We start from the raw sequence: 19,393 nt of genomic DNA on the forward strand, positions 1-19,393 counted from the left end.
ATGGGAAATATCCCAGCGTTTCTGGCCAAATTCTGTCATTCTTGAAACCTATACTCAAACACAGTTCCTTCCATAAAGCCTTTCCCTGCCAGGCCATTGGCGTCCTTACCACCAGCCACAGCACAAGATCTTGATACTGTTCTTTCACATTCTTCCTTATAAGGATTCATGAACAAAAAAGGAAAGCTCCTTCCTTCCCAGCCAGACGGGAAAACTCCTTGAAGGTGGGAACGATGACTTATCACCCTTTTTATTCTTCACACCAAGAATTTGGTACTGAACTTTGCCCACTTGACTAAGTAAATGTTTATATGCAGCAGGCATTGTTTATTTAAGCTGAAACAGAGCATTCAGACTTTATTCGTTATTGTTGTCTCATTATTCTTCAATTGTTTTGAGTCTTTGCATATCTTCCTCAAGAAGATGGAATTACCCTGAAGCTAGTACTGAAGTATGCATCCCCCCCCACCCTCCAGTTATCACATAGATGCTGCCTCCACCAACTCATATATCTGTTTCAGTGGTGGAAACAAACTTTAAGAGGAGTATGATGATACCCATTTTACAGAGGATAAAACTAAGTCTTACATTTTTTCCCAAAAGAGTTGTTCAGTGAGCCCTAGTTGAATTAAATGAAATGAGCTTTGGGAAAATATTTGAGGTAATGAAAAGTGGGACTACTGCTCTTCATTCATTCCCCATAAGTGAGCACTGCTTGGAATTGAGGTCATAGAGGTTAATTCAAGCCATGTTAGTTGAGCAGCTACTCTGTATAAAGAGTTTGGCCAGGTTTGTAAAAAGAAGAAGGGGTGAGGCTGGGAGACATATTGGGTGCTCATTTTGCTCTCTGGGAATTTTTGCTGCTTTAAACCTTTGTGTCTCCCCCACTCTCAGTTTACACCTGATCATAATGGTAAATTAAATGAGACATCTGGAGGTCATACCCAGCTGAAAGCATGTTACAAAGAAATCTCTTTATCTTTCTAGTTGAGAAAAAAAAAATCAAGCCGGGCTTTCACCCTCTCTTTCCTTTTTCTTCCAGTCTGTGCTCATTGTTTCCATTCATTTAACAAATATTTAGTAAGCATGTTACTCTACGATGAGATGGAGGAAAGATCTTACTTTTAAATAAGGAAAACACCTTTCTAGAAGCATTCTTAGGCATAACAGTTATCACTATTGGGATGTTGTACATGTCAAGTGCTCAATGCAGGGTTTGGTAGACTCCTGGTAAAATAGCACTTTTTATACTTATTTTTGGTCCAATTATTTATTTCTTCCTCCTCTCCTTCTTCCCCTCTTTTCTCCTCCCCTTCACCTTCCTTCTCCTTTGCTGCTGTTTATCCTCCCCCTCCTCTTCCTTCTCCTATTTCTTTTTCTACAGATGTACCTTCCTTGCCTCTTACAATACACCGATTCTTTTATTGATATTTACAGAATTGTAAACGAGTCCAGAATTTTTTAAATAAAATTGAATTATTTTCAAAACTGTAGTAAACCAATTAAAAATTATATCCTTTAAAGGTATAAATAATGATTCCATAAGTAATTGACTCATTATACTGAGATTTGTTAAAATTTGTATTTAAACTACGGTTTTTGTTTGTTTGCTTTTGTTTTTGTTTCATTTTTGGTAAAGCTCTTCTAAATATGAAAAGGACCCAAATTCTGTAATAAAGGAATATGTGTATTTTCACATTGATCCTACAGTTTTCGTGGGCTATGGTGAAGAATATACCTGTGAGAAGTCTAGGCAGCTGCCCCTCCCACATAAGATTGCTTAAATAAATGTGTATTTGTCTTCTTGAGAATCTTGTAAATAAGTCAGTCTTCCTGTCCTTTTAAGTTTTCTTTTCCAGAAATACATCATATTGCTTTTTAAGAGTGCGGTCCAAAGCACATTTGAAAAGGCAAATGTACATTGATTCTGGAAAGAAACCTACTTTCAGTTGCCCTTTTAGCATAAGGCTTTGGAGTGTGTGAAGAAAGAGCAAGTGTAAATCTCCTCTTAGGTCAGTTTACCTGCACAGGCGAACTCTTGGGATTTAAACAGACCAATACCTGTTTGTTTCTCCATTCAGTAGCTTTCTTGTAGCTCTTTCCCATAATCAGTAGTAGATAAACAACTTAGAAAGAAAAAAGGAATCACATAGTCAGGTCATATATCTCTAAGAGCACATTCAACAGTGAATTTCTGATCCTTCTGGTAAACTCCTTCATGTTAGTCTGGTGTATCTTTCTTGACTCTATGATATGTTTGCATTTTTCTATAGAATTGATTTAATGTTTTTCGGGGGGATGGGGGGAAGAACAATAACCAGCACCACAATTCAACAAAGGAAAATTAAGCTTTAAATTTTATCAAAAGCCTTTAAATATCATATACCATTGTCTAGGCAGATGATTGTGTTTTTTCCAAGGAAAGAAATATCAGCAGTTTAGGTTTATTTTTCAAGGGAGGAGGGAGAGGATAAAAAGAAATTGAATCATAGGAAAATGTCAAATCATAGTCACTGATGACGCTATTTGAATGGTGTGCCATAATCATATTAGGGCAGAGCACATGGAATTCCCGATTTCCGCATGACAGTGAAGAAGGACCAGCAATTTTCTGTGTGTGTGTGTGTGTGTGTGTGTGTGTGTGTGTGTGTGTCTGTTCACTCTACCTTCCCATTGCATTTTGCTAATTCAATTGAGGGGCAAGTAGAGGTAATCCAGACAGCCGGAACAGGAGGAAAAGGTCTGCAGCTGTGCTCGGAAGGACTGGTGTGAGGAGAGAGGCTCAGCCTGACTTGGAGTTTTGTGCTGTTGCACGTGAATGCTCTGGAACTGCCCTAATCGACTGAAAATGAGCCGGCTACAATCATATGGAGCAGGTCTGTTTAGCCACATCACTGGGTAGCATGGCAGATGGTAGACCGTCAATGGGTGGTATTGATTGGCTGGATTTGCCTTAGGGTAACAAGACTATGGGTCCTTAAAAACCCCTTCATCTTATTTTCCTTTGTGCAGCTACATACAGTAGTGGTTTTCTCTTTTCATTCCCCTCAGTCCCCAGTATCTCCGTCCCCCCTTTCAAATCACAAGTCTTACTTGGTAATCAAGATAGAGAGGTTACCTTGAGATAAACACCCTTTAAATTATCACTAAGGCAAGAAAACACGAGAATATTTTATTTACTAGGCTGATTACATTTTAATGTTTGAAGAAAGTGACATTTTTTTAATTAGTGTTTAAGACATATGGTGAGTGTACAAATTAGCTTATTTCATACAACCAGAATTTGATGAGAGCAACTCCTCCTTCTCACTCCCCAGTTAAAAATTGTCACTTGAAACTTAATATATGCAAGGAGGTTAAATGGTATTAAGTAATGCAGACTTGACTTAAAGATGAAGGAGACAGTCACTCTGGCTAAATGTTGCCTAGATGGGCCAGAGAAATACCAGTGTCAACATCTGTGTTTGCAAGAGGATGTGGAAGTCCCAGAGCTTTGATTTTGTCCAGCCAGGAAAACAAAATCCCAGGTATCCATGTCTGTTGGTTTCTGTTTTAGACACGTGGGAGCATAGAAAAGTATATGCATGCTTTAATAAATAATAAGATTCCCCTTAAGATCAAGCCATATAACAATTCAAGTAATGACATTTATTTTTGTTCAGGTGGTTCTATATCCTTTTAACATCCCTCCTCTATCACTTGGAGTTTTCAATTTGGGACAAAAATCTTCATTCCTGGCAAAGGAACAGATTAATTGAAATAAAGTGGTACAAAGAAGATGCCAAGTTAACTACACATCCAAAATAGTGAACAACAGAAATGTTCCACTTCAAGGCATATCTTAGGGGGAAAGAACAGCCCTGGGTAGAGGAGATATATGATTGGTTTCTTCTCATGCTTGTTTATAACTATTCAAATAATTGTATTTTAAAAAGAGATGCTTACAATTTTTTTGGTTTTTCTTTTTTCAATGTCTTTAGTTTTAAGTTTTTGTTATTTCCTCTCATAAGGAACCATATTAAATCAATCTAAAGTTTTACTCAGAAAAAAAAAAAAGTTGCACCTTAAACTCTTGCCTCCATCTTGTGTGTGTCTCATTGTCATGCACACTTTTGAATCAGATTTTCATTGTATGTGTGTATATTTTTCTCATTTTGCTAAAGGAAAATATTTTCATGGAGTTTTTGGTTTTCTCCCTTGCTCTGCACTAACTGATTTTTCCTTGATCATCCTTTGCTGATGAAACAAAGCTAGTTTGTGTTTCATTCTTCACAATTCTTATTAGCATTGGTTGGTGGTGTTTTGTTTTGTTTCCCTGCTTTAAGTCGGGAGCCGGAATTTTATTTATTTATTTAGACAAGATACAGCAAGAGACAATCTTGCCTGTTAGGATGCTGGCGTTTCTCTTGTCACATCCTATACCCAAAAGCTATTCCAAGGGGAGGGAAAAAAACACTGTCTTTTAAGATGGTTCATTTGAATCTGTGCACTCTACCCACCTGGTGGTTATATAGTGAACTGTTACTTTAAAGAGTAGTTTAAACACCAGCCATGTTTGGGGCAGGCTGCTCTTGCAAAGAGAGCAGTACATATAACAGGAGTCTACTGTGTGTGAGATAAGGGGAAAATTCAGCTCACTGACTAGAGGTTTTAATGTACGAACTCTAGGGAAATAATATATTGACTGTTCCGTGGCGCGCAAGAAAATTGAAGAACCCTTTGCAGACGGAGTGCTTTGCAAAGGATTCTATCTGTTTCTCTTAAAACAAAATCTGTGGCAAGATGTTTGAAATCAGCAGGACGCTTAATGCTGCTTTGTTAAATAATGAGGTAATATTTTGTCACTTTTTTCTGGGCAGCATCTGTTTTTCCCCCCCTTGCTTCATTTTTCCCCCTATGTTTATAAAGGATTTTTTTTTTCCTTTCCTCTCCTGGAAGTCAAGGAAATACAATTCACGCTTCCATTTCTGTTTCTTCCTTTCAGTGCTTTTGGAGAATTTGGTTGTCTTTTTTTTTATTTGCAGTTTCAGCCGGCTGCTGTTTCCTAGCCCATTGTGCCACGTAAGGCTTCTCCACTGCGCGGAGTAGGTAGTTATTAACGCTGAATTGGCTTCTGGTACAGTCCATCTGGACTCTGTGTGGGAAAGCTGGCTGCCGGCGACTGATGCTGAGATATCTGCAACCTTTGGGATGTGTGCATGGTGGCGAGGGGCTGACTGATATGAGATTACTTCTTTTAAGGGAAATTGTTATTAATGAGTCAAGAAACTGCTCATTTATGGTAAGAGGGATACAGCGGCACCGGCAGCCCCACAGCTCTGAGATATCATTTTTAGGTTGCCTGAGCTGCTTGAGTGAGACAAGTTTCTTTCTGTGGTGGTGGATTGTGGCAGGAAAAAAAAAAAAATCATGCATGACTGGGAGACTCGCCTGCCTGATTCTTGAGATAATATATTGAGAATCTGTTGCTTTACAAATGTCACACCACTGATGTAGCGGTCAGCCCCTCACTCTGAAAGATGAATGGTACTATTGGAAATGCGATAATAAGGTTGACTTTTCCCAACAATAGGATTCTGCCTTTGTCTTTAGAGAAAAGGCCTCTGAGGACATTTGTGCATTTGTTGGAGGATTCCGTTGAAAGACTTTAGAGTGGAGGTTTTTGGAGAAGTGATCAATATACAAAGTGCGTGGATTTTTTTTTAGCCTAAGCAAACCAGCTAATTATTTATACTGTAATATACAGTTATTATCTTGGAAAAATAGCCAGAATATCTTTTGATATACCTGATGTTAATTTATGGTTCACTAAGTGTGCTGAGGTTAGTGTGGATGGGAGAAAAGGGTTTTTAAAAATTCCATCTTTTATAACCTGCACCGAAAATACCAAGTAAATATTTTGTTCCAAGAGAGTTGTTTTTATTTGTGTTTGTCAGCACTGTGTTAATATTTGCTTTTCACAATATTTTGATGTTGATGAGATCACACTCGAGTTTCTATTCTTGATTCGGGCATATATACCTACCCTGTGTACTTATGTTGAGCCATTTTCAACACTTAACCTGCAAATTCATCCTTAGTTAACAGTTCAGGTATCACAGTACTGTTATGACTTATAGGACTTTACACATTTGCTAAAGAAATTATTTTAAAAGTTTACTTAATTCAGTGTTGTTCCACTTGAAGGGATTATAGTTTTGACACTTCTACTTTTCTATTTCATGTATTTCATTTCTAATAGTTGAACTTATTTATATTCAAGTCTAATAGTTCATGTAATGTACCTAACACATATTATTTTATGGTGTATCTGTGTTTTTTGAAGTGTGTTTATGTATATGTACATTTATGTGTGTGTGCTCATAAAATACTATCCCCAAGAGAATAGTTTCAATCTTTAAAAATGTAATGGTTATTTTTTTTTCTAACAATTTTTCACAAACCCATTCATTCTTGGACTTTGAATCCTGGAAATATAGCATATTTTTCAGCATGTATTTCTACTGTTTCCAGTCCTGTGTCACTGTCAACTCAGTCAAAAAAAAAGATTAGGTTGAGTTTTTTTTTCCTTTGGTCATGTTTATTATCTCTGTATATTTATTGAGGAATAAATTAATTAAATTAAAAATTAAACAAATAGTGATGCTAGTGTTTTGCATAGGTATGAGGCATAAATTTTCCAGGTAAGCTACTTTAAAAACCCAAAGCAGAACCAAAATATATATATTACTGAAAGCTGGGTAGCAGAGAGGTTACAAAATATAGAACAGGAAGACAAACTGGGTATAGCACCACACATTTGCTAAATCTCTCTTTGCAAATCTTTTAAGAGGCCAAAGGAAAAGGACATCCTTTGAAGGAGAGAAGCAAAATCACTTGTTCAGTTAAGCAAGATGAGCACTCTGTTCAGGTAATGAAATAAGGTTTTTTATTTCAGAAGAATGTTTTATAGCGGTGGAAAGCAAAGGGGGGATGTGTTTTGGTCGATTTTTAAAAATTCAGATCATGCCCCTATCCAGGTTGAGAAATAAATTCATTTAAATAAATCATTCATCATTCTCTGTTTTGAAAAGCTCAGACAGAAGGCAGAAAGGTAGAGGCTGACAGCAGTCCCCCTCCTCCCTCCAGATTTTTTTTTTTTCTTTTTTGTTTATCAGGGACTGTTTTTTCCAAGAGGCAAACTTGTTTCAACCTAGTTCACAGAGCAAGCATAATCCCAAACTTGCATGCTTTTGAAATATTGACCATGTTAGCTGCAGAAAAAGCATTACTTAGTAAACATCAGCAATATTGGGAAATAATAAAGTTAAAATGTAAAAGTGTAAGCACATTAAAGTGCTTTTGTTGTATCTTTAAGCCTAGAGGCAGATCATTAAATATGCATTTCACTAGAAAGCAACTGTCGAGAAAGATAAGGTGGTTGAAAATATTCTACACTAGAAAAGCCCTCCATCAGAGAGATGGGATCGTGCATCCCTCAGGACGGGGAAAAGGAAGGACACTCCCACTGTTAAGGTTTGCAAGCCTCCAGTGACCTGCAGTTGTTACAGTACTTTTGAGCTGGGAGGAGGGAAAAGGTAAAAATACAAGTATGGCTGTTGTTGCTTCCGCCGGGCCTTAATTACTAGACACAAGAAGCAGTTCAGAAATCTGGTCTCTGTTGTTGTAGAGGTCACCAAATCATTAACATCGTCAATCTGGCAGTAGCTAATTTAAATAGCACCTGATGTTGCAACGCCTCCCTTCGTTTCCCCAGCCAATCAGATTCTAGCTTTGGCTGACAGATGGTCCCATAAATGGATGTAAAAAGGGGAAGCTTCGAGCCAATTTCAGCAAGGCTCTGTTCAGTTGTTCTTATCTACATCCTAGAATCGGGGGTTTCAGCTCACTGCTCCTTTTCTTTCTTTTTTTTTTCTTTTTCTCCCACCCCCACTACCCCCCCCCAAAAAAAATAATTGATTTACTTTATAATCATCCGCACTGTGTTTTGTGGATCTTTAAATATATATAACAATAGTAATCATTTAAAAATATATATTCTGAAACCTTTGCAAATTTTAAGAGAAGAGTCGAAGCTCTGCGAGACCCAATATTTGCCAATAAGAATGGTTATGGTAGGTATGACTAGATTTATAATCTGTTGTTTGTGTTGCTGGAGGGAAGACAAGCATCTACACCTTGACCAGTCTTATGCTTGCACAAGAGTTTAGTTCTCTGCTGCTGTGTGGTTCCTACATTTACTATATCTTTTGTGTAGAGTGCGGGTAGGTCCTTTTATTGAAAAGCAGTGGGGAGATAGATTGTCATTTTTAACAGGTCGTTGTCAGTTTTCCCTTCAACATAAAAGCGGAGGGTGGAGGGTGGGATGAAATAATTGCTGGTTTGTTGAAAGAGATTATGTTACTTGAGATCATCATGGCAAAAGAAAGGTTTTCTTTTTTGTAAGGGAGAAGGGGTTTGTCTACATGCCTGGGTTTTGTGGGGCTGGGGGGTGGATGCAGCAGGGTTAGGATCTCTCCATTTCCGTGCTGGAGATTTAAACCTCGAGAGGCAGCTCCAGGATGCTGAACGTTGAGATGGGCAGTTGTGTTTGGGGGACTGCGCAGTCAAAACGGCAAAGAGAGTGATTTATTTGGGCTTCAGTAAATGCTGCATCTTGTATTTCAAAGAGTTTCCTGTCATGACCTCATAAAAAAGAGGAGGCGGCTTGTATGTGTAGCGGTGCCTGGCGTGTTGAGTTGTTGCTTCCTTCTCTGGGCAGCAGCTCTGTAAGAAGGAATGTCAGCTTTTACATAACGTTCCTTTCCGCTTTTGACACACTGTGTGAGGGTCCATCTTCTTCTGATCACAGATGGAGTGGAATGGCTTGAAGATGGTAAGTGAAAAGAGGAAGGAAGCTTGTAGGTTTCAGTCATGTGTGTGTGTGTGTGTGTGTGTGTGTGTGTGTAAGGATGGTGGACTGTGCATCGTAAATCACTCTGCTGATCGCTTGTGTGTGTGTGTGTGTGTATGTGTGTGTTTATTAGTATTTCTTTTTTCTGAAAACCAGAATTCACCTCCAAGTATAATGGCACTGCATGCACACAAGGCACACACATTGCCTTTTCCATCAAACACACATTTTAGCCAAGCAAGGTTGGTGTCTTTTTTGACAATCACAATGTCACCGTCACTGTTGGCTGGCGTGTCCACCGCCTCTGTGAGCCTTCAGCAGAATTACATGACTGTTAAAGTTAAAGGCACATTTCTTTTTCAGTCTCAGGCTAAGAGTGATGGGGAAGGCTGGAAATGAGGGGTGGAGGAGGTAAGATTCAGTACCAGCAGATGCAATTGGGAAACAGGACTTTTGGATGTGGATGGGGAAGTGGAAAACCTTTCTGCCGAAGTAGTAAATCTATTTTTAGCACCATCTTTTTCTGAAAAAAGAAGCAGGGAAACTCCTTGAGTGCCGCTCCTGTCGCCTGATGTTGACCCTGAAGATATGGCACAAAATGGCACGATGAGATGCCACGGGTGCCCACTTTGACTTTGAATTTTCACCAGCAATAGCTTTCTCGGGGTTTCGGGGCTGGGTATAGGGGGAGGCTAGCAAATTCATATCCATCTCACTTATTTTTCACTAGAGAAGCCGGGGAAGACTTCTCGCTCTGCAAAGACGTTATAGCAAAGCTGTGGTCTTTTTCCCATTCTTAGAGGATTGCCTTTGTCTGGCTGCTTGTTTTGATGGGTGTAAAACAAATAAGATTAGACCGAGCAGCCCAACTGAAAGCGATAGCTGGGAGGAAAACCCAATGAAAGGTTGCCGGGGAAACGAACAGAGGAGAAGCCGAGTAGGGAGCAGGTGGCTATCATGAGAACACACTGCAAACAGTGTAAAAAAGGAGGGGGGGGGGGTGCGACAGGACCTCGATTATCTTTGCTGTTCTTTGTGGCCAGCCCAACTTTAATTATTCTTTATAAATAGGTGTTAATTACATTTCTAACTCTGGTTTACAGTGATTTTAGAAATCTATTTTTAAGCATCTGTTCTGTCTCTCCTGTTTTTCTTTTTGTTTATTTGTTTAAAAAACAGAGAGAAGAGAGGGGGAAGGGAAGGGAGGGTAGGGAATCTTGCTTTTTTTTTTTTTTTTCTTATTCCCCCCTTTTCCCTGCTGTGAAATTGTACGTGCGAAAAATCGCAAGGAATCCTGTGAGGCCATTTGAAAAAAAATGTAAATTATATTGAATGAAGTTGACGGAAGCATAATAGTGAACTCCCACAGCTGATAGCTTCTGAAAATGATTTCTTAGAAATTTCCAGCAAATATTCATCAGAAAAAAATATTATTAGAATAGATTTACACTAAGCAATGATTTTGTGTTAGGTGATACTGATATTTTTACTGAATCAAATGTTGATACTCTAGTTCTAAGGAGTTCATTGTATCTCTCCTTTTATGTCCCAAGTAGAAATTACTTTTAAAATTAATAACTGGAGAGCTATTCTCTAGCCCTTTGATTCCCTTCCCTCCCCATGCCTTCAGCTACAGGCTCCATCCGGCTGCACCCTCACAGCCACTGTTTCCCATTTGGCATTTGGTCCTGGATCTTGTTTTGGCAGAAACTGAGTGAAAATCTGGATTTTTTTTTTTCTGTGTGTGTCTCTGAACATCTAGGACCCATGTGTGAGCTTTACTACTAGTGTCTTTTCCCCATGATGGTAGGTACCAGAAGGACTGAAAGATAGAGTACTTAGAGAAATAGGAGATAGTGTAAAAATAACTGAAAGAGAGGTCTGTTATAGTTTCTTCCTGGGGGGAAAAAATAGGCACATAATCAGGTAGCTAATTTTAATCCCCCCAAATGAGAGATTAAAAAATACTGAAATACATTGCAAGGTTAGGAAATATAACCAGCGCTACTGAGAGAACTGTTAAATCTCACTCTCCTCATTGCAAATCTCCACACACACACCCACCATTCTTTTTTCCTTGCAGATGCTTCTTTTTGTTTTGTCTTCCTGGTAAATTTTAATATTTTGTTTTGAGTCTTGAGGTAAAAATATACTTATATTTTTGGTCCTACATTTGAACTTGTTCTCATATCTTGAATGCATAAACCTATGTCATATTTAAAAACAGGATACTTTTTTATTATCTTTGGTATAGTTTCCTTTTTATAATTTCTGAGAATTTTCTAGTAGTTTTTTGTTAGGAGAAAATAATTTCCATAAGAACTGTCATCTTGGTTTGGTTTGTTAAAAAAAAAAAAGACACGTGGTTCTGCTGCTGACCTTTCTTGCTTCTTTGTCTTAAAAAATATTAATGCCTACAACCTGCTTGTGGAGGTGTGCCTTTATGGAAGCACAAGGCTGAGTGTACATTTATTAATGAGTGAACATCTGACTGGAAATATTTCTGCAAAAAAAAAAAACCACCTGACTATATCACAGTTTTAACAAGCAGAACACCTATATATCTCATAGCAAAATAATGACTGTATCATTTAATATTTAAATTTTTGAAAGAGTCAAATGAGCATAGATAGGGAAGTAGCTGAAAATTTAGTTTGAGAACAATTGATGTATGAGGTGATTTTATCTCATTAAAAAAAAATAACCTACAAACAACTTAACCGTTCATTTGGATCTTGGTCCCATTCATTCCTAACTACTATTCATTCAAGTCATCCTCCTGGCCAGATATCGATGAGCTTGCTTCTGTTCAATGGTTTGTGCAAAGTCTTAAAACTTTTTTTTTTATCCTTGTAGCTCTTTCTCAGTCCTTTGAATGTAAAGGTTTTATTGTGAGAGGAAGGCCAGATTGTTGTGAGGTAGTAATAGTAGAATATATTTTTAAAAAGAAAGAAAAAGAAAATGAACTACGTGTGTGCAGTTTGGTTCCAAACTCAGTCTTGCGAAGAGGGTTTAAGACATGTTCGACTTCAGATAATTTAAATTTAGGATTTCTGTTGGGGATAATCTATTTGAAATTTCAAATCTAGAGGTGCTTTGTGTGTTTGTGTGTGTGCAGTAGCTCTAAAAGAATTTGTGGGTGAATGGAGGTGTTTTTCTCAAGTTAGAGTTACTACCAACAATGAAAGGGTTTCCTCAGGGCAAGTCCTTTTCTTTGGTTAGATTTCTTCCCTTTGCACTTATCTCCTTATGGTGGGTGGATTCTCTTCCTACTTGTAGACAAAACACTTTTCCTTCTATGAAGAGATGTGCTGCTTCATTTAGCCCCAGCATCTTACTGCTTTATTTTAATTAAAAAAAAAAAGAAGAAGAAGAAACAAATTATCTATGTGTACCGCAAGTAAGGAATGGTGGTGTTGATAAAGGTCATTATATATGGACAGAAGTACTTTGGCCTTGACAAATTTCTTCATCAGTTCCAGTGATCGGTGGCCACCAGGCACTTAATTTATATGCCTGGACATTTAATATGTACATTTTTGGTGAGCTGGCCAGCGGATGCTAGATATATAAGTATGCGCTGGCAAATGCTGCAATGCAGTATTTTTTTCCCAATGTCATTGAGAGTTTTGGGGGTAAGAAGAGACAGTAACATTATCAAGCTATTAGTTTACTATTTTCCAGTTGACCGGCCATGTTGTACAGAATTGGTCAATTCTCCTTTTAGAAGTAAAGTCAACATTTTATTGCCTTCTATCCATTCCACCATCTATTTGATGGTGTGTGGAAGGGAATGTGTGTGAAAAAGAGAGGGAGAGACTGTGTGTGTCTCAGTGTGTGTGTTGCTGAATTCCTCCACCTGTCTTAGGTTTTCCTTATTTGGTGTTACCAAATGCTTGTATAGATGCACAGTATATAAAGAAAACCCAACTGGACTGATTCCCATAATAAATAGCTTATTTCCTTCATGAACTTCAAGAGTTCTCTTATTAGAAAAATACAATATTTGAAATATTTAACCAAAAATATATATGCAGATCCTTCAGACTTCCATTAGTAACCAGACACCTTTCTTTAGCTGCTTTTGAAGAACTGTAATGTACAGATCCCGAACAATATCTGTGAGCTAAAAGCTGCCCGTTCAGTTAAGGGGTTGGGTTTGAGTTAAATTGTGTGTATGTGTATTTAAGAGGAATGTTGTTATTCTTTGGAAGCATTTGAACATAGTCTTACACTGTTAAAAATAAGGAGGAAAAGTGGTTGTGTAGCATCCTGTGCTTTGGTTTTTATAAATGTGTGTGTGTTTAATGATTATCCTTGAATTTTTGAAACCTTAGTGTATTTTAAGGGTAAAGAGGGCTTTTATAGGTCAGTGGCTTTGTAAGGAGGAAAAAAATGACCTGTGGGGGGAGGGTACAGGACTGGGAATTGTCACCAGCAGTAATTGTCTTAAATTAGCTATCTAGCAGTGAAAAGGGAAAAAAGCTGGAAGACAAGAGTGGAGAGGGGCACCAACATGTGGATCTGCACCTTTCTGATAGAGGAGATAATGAGTGATAAATTTGAACTGGTGCAGTGCGGGATGCCCTATAATTTCTGAGAACCTTGACTTTGCAGGTTCATTACTTCCTTGCTTGCTTGTTCACACCTTTAATTATATCCAGTTTGGGATGCTAGCTGGGGGCACAGAGATGAGCCATTTTGTTTGTTGTTTACTTCATTAAGTATTCAGGCAGTGTGTTCACAATAGCTTTGGAGCATCAGTGTTAGGAATCAAACACTTTGGAAATGAAATTGTTACAAAAGGACAAAAATAAGAAAGCAGGCAGCCAGCTAGCTTGTTTTGGATGTTCACATCCACTCTGCTTAATGGTAATATTTATGCTGTTCCTTGTACATTCATTAAGAAATAGTGTATGCAATGTCAGTGCTCTTAATAGGCTGATGGTTCTCTCTCTATTTCTGTCTCTTCCTCTCCATCCCAGCCCCGAGATTCTGCCTTCACCCAGGCCATCTTAGGATTTTGGAGGCTCATTATTGGGGGGTCCTTGTTGTAACTAACACAAGAGATAATTTCCCCTCAATAAGGAGACCTGTCTACAATGATTAAGAAGTGCTTAGAGCAGTAAAGGAATCCTTAAATAAATTTTGGTTGAGAAGGCAGTAAAAATGTTGAAGAATTAAGGTTGGTGTAATTGTTGTGCTTGCATTTTTGGCTTTTGTTGTTTTTGTAAAGCCTTATTTTTAACCACAAAAGTAAAATGCAAAACTAGCATATGGGATTTTTTTTCTTTAATGGAAAAAAATTATATGTCATCGGCCTCTCCTGAAAATAACTTCCCCTGAACTCTTGGTATGAAAAATAACATTTAAACTTGAGTACAATTTTTCAGTTATTCATTTTAACCTATAAATATGTAATTAACAAATCTCTTTTCCATAGGAAGTTTAGGTTTTTTTCAGGATATGAGGAAGCAGAGAAAGGATTCCAGCCAAGATGGCGAATTCTGCAAAACACACCAAAGCACAGAGGTTTCCTCTGTACTCTGTGGCATGGAATCCTTTCCTACTCCTATGAAGCAGTCATCCTCGATTGTTATCTACTCCTGTAGCAACTAGTCCTTGAAGTTGTTTTGCCAACGGTGTTCATAGTAGTGACTGACTCTCGTTGCTGTTTGTTGAGGGCTTACTAGGTGTGTTTCTTTGGAATATAGAATTCAAGGTCACCGTTTCTTTTTCTTTTGACCCTGATCCAAAAACATAATTAGAGGATAATTCCCTGTACTCTTGGATAAAGTTAAGGTGAGGGGTTTTAGGATTGGACAACACAGAATGAGGCTTGTGTCAAAATATGAGAAAAGGTTCATCAGAACATTCACATGCATGCATGTTTTCCCTTTTGTATTTGTACGAATCTAAGAGTGATTCCCAAAGAAAGAAATCACAGGTATTTTGCATATTTTTGTCTGTACAGTTCCATGTATCCAGATGTTCACTCTAAGGAAGACGTAGTTTGGACAGTTGGAAGCAACTTGACTTTCAGTCAGCTAGTTGCCTATGAAACTTGGCTGGAACCTGTTAGTTTTACAGAAATATGAATGCCTTGCTTCTCACAGAAATGCTTCTTTGAACACCTTTTCCTATTACCCTGGAGTTGTTGGACAGCTAGTGACCCTTTGGTCTCCCATGTACAAACTGGAAGTTTACTAGGAGAGCAGAAAGCATAGGTTTACTTTATTATGCACATCTAGATACTGTGTGCTGTTTGTGTGCATATGTGTGCATAGGCGTGCGTGCACACTCATGTGAGTTATAAACAGCCCTGACCCCTGGTGTGCCTTGACTGTGGCTTCTCAAGTAATCCCTATTTTCCTAGGCCATAAATCTAAATGCTTTAAAGTTTAGCTTTCTAATTTGTACATGAAAAATAACAGTCTGAGTTGAACTTTTTTTTTCAAATGTCCCCTTTGAAGATGCAGCAGTAGTAAATACAGCTCTAATGAAAAACTTTAGCTCAAAGAGCTATTTAAAAGTCTGTAGTGGAAGGGCTGAGAACTTGCAATCTTTACTAATGAAACTTTCATTAGGAAAGTGCTCACTTAAAATGGAGTAAACGACTAAGTCCCTGCAATTTGTGATTTTAACCAGATTTGATTCATCCTTTTTCATGTTTCTTTTTGTAATGCAGCCAACCACACATCTAAAATTTGGATATTGTACATGTCTTCAACATTAATTATCTCTGTTGGTGCATTGGGTACAAACAGTACAATTCCCACTAGAAGTCCAGATTCTTACTGTAACACCAAAACAAAAGTGATATTTATGAATAATATTGGGGAAGTTGTCCTCATAGTAACTGTTCCCCAAAGGAAGCTTTACATAAATGTGCATTTATTATTCAGTATATTAAAAGGGAATCCTTAGCTTTTACTTTTTAATTTGGACTAAAATATGTAAATTGGTTTTATTTTGGAGTTGCTCTGTTTTAGGTGGCTTTGGGGGAGGATAACTTTCTAGCTTGATTATATTTTAATCACCTCTATAATAGGAAAGGTTCCAGTTTTGAAATCAACCTGCTTATTGTGATTAGGACCCAGAGGGCCAATGTGCACATAGGGCTAAAAACATATCCACTTGTCCACATGTAGGAAAATTAGTTTCATTTCTACTACATAACTCTGTTACCATGCTTTGTTGGCAAGGCTGGCTCAGAGGCTGCAGAACAACAAGTCTCCCTCTAACCTTGGAGCAACTTCATCGTGTGCCTGTACAGGCAAGCCTCTGCAAAGATTTTTCTTTATCTAAAGGAACCCAAAAATACAAAGGATTTCAGAGTCTGGTGGATGTGAATCCTGACTTTTCCAATTAATAATTTGGTGATCTTAGATCAGGTACTTCAACTTTCAGAGCCTTAATTTCCTCATATTTAAGATGGGGACGATAATGCCTGACTCACAGGGTTTCTGTGAGGATCAAATGAGAAACAATCCTCAAAGGCACCAGTCATATGTAGGACCTGAAAATTGAAGGTGCTTAGGGAACATTAGGTCTCTTTCAGACTGTCAGTCTTTCTGTTTCTTGGCCAAGGCCCTCCCCCAAGAAGAGGTCTATCCTCCCCTGCCAGATGTCCTGGGAATTGACAAGTGTCACTAGCACAGTCTACATCCTCCTACCAGCATTCAAGGGGTTTGACACATGGTGGTTTTTTGTTTGTTTGTTTGTTTGTAACATGGACAAGCCCTCAATCCTCTGGAGTTGTGTGACTCTTAGGGCTTTGCAGAGTGCATCCATGCTCTCTTTGGAATTAGAATTAACGTGGGATTTAGTCATCAAAAGAGAAAAAGGGTGAAGATAAAATCATTTTAACCAGTACTATTTTTTAATTTCATGAAAGAGCCTGTTAGGAAATTTAGAAATCAACCAGAAAGGAAATAAAAATGAGTTGCAATGCCAGGTGCAGTGGTGCCTACCTGCCTAGGCAACTTAGTAAGACCCTGTCTCAAAATAAAAAGGGCTAGGGGTGTCACTCAGAATGCTTGCCTAGCATGCATAATGCCTTGGGTTCAAGCTCCAGTACCCCCTTCCAAAAGTGGGGTTTGAGCATACTTGATGAGGGCCAATCTTTGCTGTCTAAAATGTATATTTTAACTTGTGGGTTACTTGAGTTTTGCCCAGAAACCAACTGACTTTAGAGCTTTTTTTGCCCTTTACCATGTCAGCCTTTTTTCTCTATGCCCCTTGTTTTTCCAATGGGCTGAATTTTGAAGTTCTATTTCTCAAGAAGCAGTGAAGAGGTTGAGGCAAAAAGTGGCTTAATGAGATTTTTCTAACTTGCCATCAGTTTTCCTCCTTCTGCTTGGTGAGGCAGGATGATGGATGGCTTTGGCAGTGCAAACAGCTCTAAAAGTGATCAGATTGAGTGAAGAGGTGTGTGAGATGTGAGCAGAATGCTGGCCCTCAATTTATTACCCTCCCATTTGAGGAGACAGAGAGAGAGGGGGGAAGGAGGGAACACCACAGGGGCTTTGACATCATTGATTACATACACTTGGGAAGGGGTAGCAAATGGGGTCAGGGACAGGTGTTAGGACAAACCTAATTTTGTGCCTGAAGGGGTCAATAGGCACAATAAATGAATTCACAAGTTGTCCTAAATTGGGACCTGTTGCTCTTACCAGTGAGAATGAAAAAAAAAAATACAAATAGTTCCTGATGGAGTTCAAGACTTAACTACAAACACAATCTTAGAACATCTTTTTAATGTCACAGACTTTGAATTCTATTTTGTGTGATCATGGAAAGGATGTAAAGGGGAGTCACTTCATTTATTTAATCCGTACAACTAGGACAAGAGGGATAAGTTCATCTGCCCCCCACCCAAAGCTATTTTGTAGGCCTGATGCTTTTCTTTAAAAAAAAAAAAAAAAAAAGAAGAGAGAGAAAGAAAGAGAGAAAGAAAGAAAGAAGAAAGAAAGAAAGAAAGAAAGAAAGAAAGAAAGAAAGAAAGAAAGAAAGAAAGAAAGAAAAATCCATTACTGTGAAACAGACCACAGAACTTTTCTCTTTCCTCATGAATCTATTTCAAGACTTCACCAAGAATCTTCCAAGCGTTTTGCAGGTGTGTGTATATAATTTGTATGTGGTGTGCAAGTGCTCTGGAAGAATTTGGTTGATCTTCAGAATGTGCTTGTATGGGCAAAAACATAGCTGTAAAAAGGGGGACACTGGGGCCCAGGATGTAGCTCCGTGGTCAGAGTGCTTGGCTACCAGGTGTGAGCTGTAGAATTGGTCCCCAGTACCAAAACAAAGGGGGGGGGCTTGATTTTGGAAACGGGTGGTATAGAAGATATTTCTTTATACTTTAACCTAGAAAATCTCACACCTCTTAATGAAGGATGAAAATGAGATGATTGGATTAGTGATTTGAATAGGCAAATGGTCAGGATGGGGGCAGGTGGATATTTATAGGCCCTTCTTGTTGGACAGGTGTTAGTATTATTAAAAAATTGAAAATTTATATATGTAAGTCAATACCTGAATCTCAGTTTTTTTCTTTTGTCACTTTTCTAGTTTAAGAAGAAAAGATTTTGAGTTTAGAAGAGCAATAGTAAGAACTCTTAGGTCTCCAGTGAGTGAAATTTGGAGACACAGACTTGCCGTTGGTGTCATCTTAACAGTACTAGCAGGTTTTGTCAGTGTTCCAAGAACAGAGGAGCAAGTCTGCATTCTAGAACTTCAGCTATTTCCCACACAGTTCTGCTTTGAACAGAACTGTGACCAAGGAGATCATCTCTCATACTCACTTGGCATTGTATAATTTTTGCCCTATGGTGTCAGTTTGATCTCTTTAATGTAATTAGAACAAGTACTATTAACCCTTTTTTGTAGAAAATAAAGCTTAGCTACTTGCCTAAGTTTACAAGTTCAGCAATATCAGAAGTCATCGCTCCAGAGTGTTTGGAACATGTCCAGCTTGGCCAAAAATTACATTTCTTGGGAGAAACAAAGAAAGGTAATTCCCTTTCTAGATCGAATATATATTGTTATGTCTGTAGCCTCATAGGAAGTCTCAGTACTTACTACCCATTGTAATATAGTGGGAAAGGACAATGATAGGCAGAGCATGGATGGTGTCTGGGCAGGGGTGGTACAATGCACAGAAGAGGGAGATATAAGTTCTTGTTGAGGAAAGTAGGTAAGATTTCATGGAGGGAATGCCAGTTGAGTGGAGCTCAGATAGGAAGAAAAATTGGAAGAAAGGGGAATTCCACATGAGTCAAGGCATAGAGGCAGGAACTTTCATAGCTTGCTTGAGGAGTCATAAGTAGTCATAAGTGAACACAGCCAGGGGTGTGTCAAGATAAACTAGAGAGGGAAAAGTTACAGATTAGAAAGATTCAGGTATTTTTGCTTGATTTTGAATTTGAATTGGTGACTATAGGATGTTTTAGATCACGGGTCTGTTGTTTCCTGATTATTTTGCAGGGCCAAGACTGT

General features: G+C 38.3%; 1 protein-coding gene across 2 annotated transcripts in view; it reads left to right on the forward strand.

The window, feature by feature from the left end:
* Positions 1-5,164: 5,164 nt before the first annotated feature.
* Positions 5,165-19,393, forward strand: part of Elavl4 (ELAV like RNA binding protein 4) — an 83,394-nt gene continuing 69,165 nt past the window's right edge. For both annotated transcript variants that reach the window (XM_077791160.1, XM_026382294.2), the window contains exon 1: positions 5,165-5,281. In XM_077791160.1, the coding sequence (XP_077647286.1) occupies positions 5,165-5,281 (117 nt within the window). The remainder of the gene's footprint in view (positions 5,282-19,393) is intronic.

Source organism: Urocitellus parryii, chromosome 11 (assembly GCF_045843805.1).
Source record: "Urocitellus parryii isolate mUroPar1 chromosome 11, mUroPar1.hap1, whole genome shotgun sequence".
NCBI classification, from domain to species: domain Eukaryota; kingdom Metazoa; phylum Chordata; class Mammalia; order Rodentia; family Sciuridae; genus Urocitellus; species Urocitellus parryii.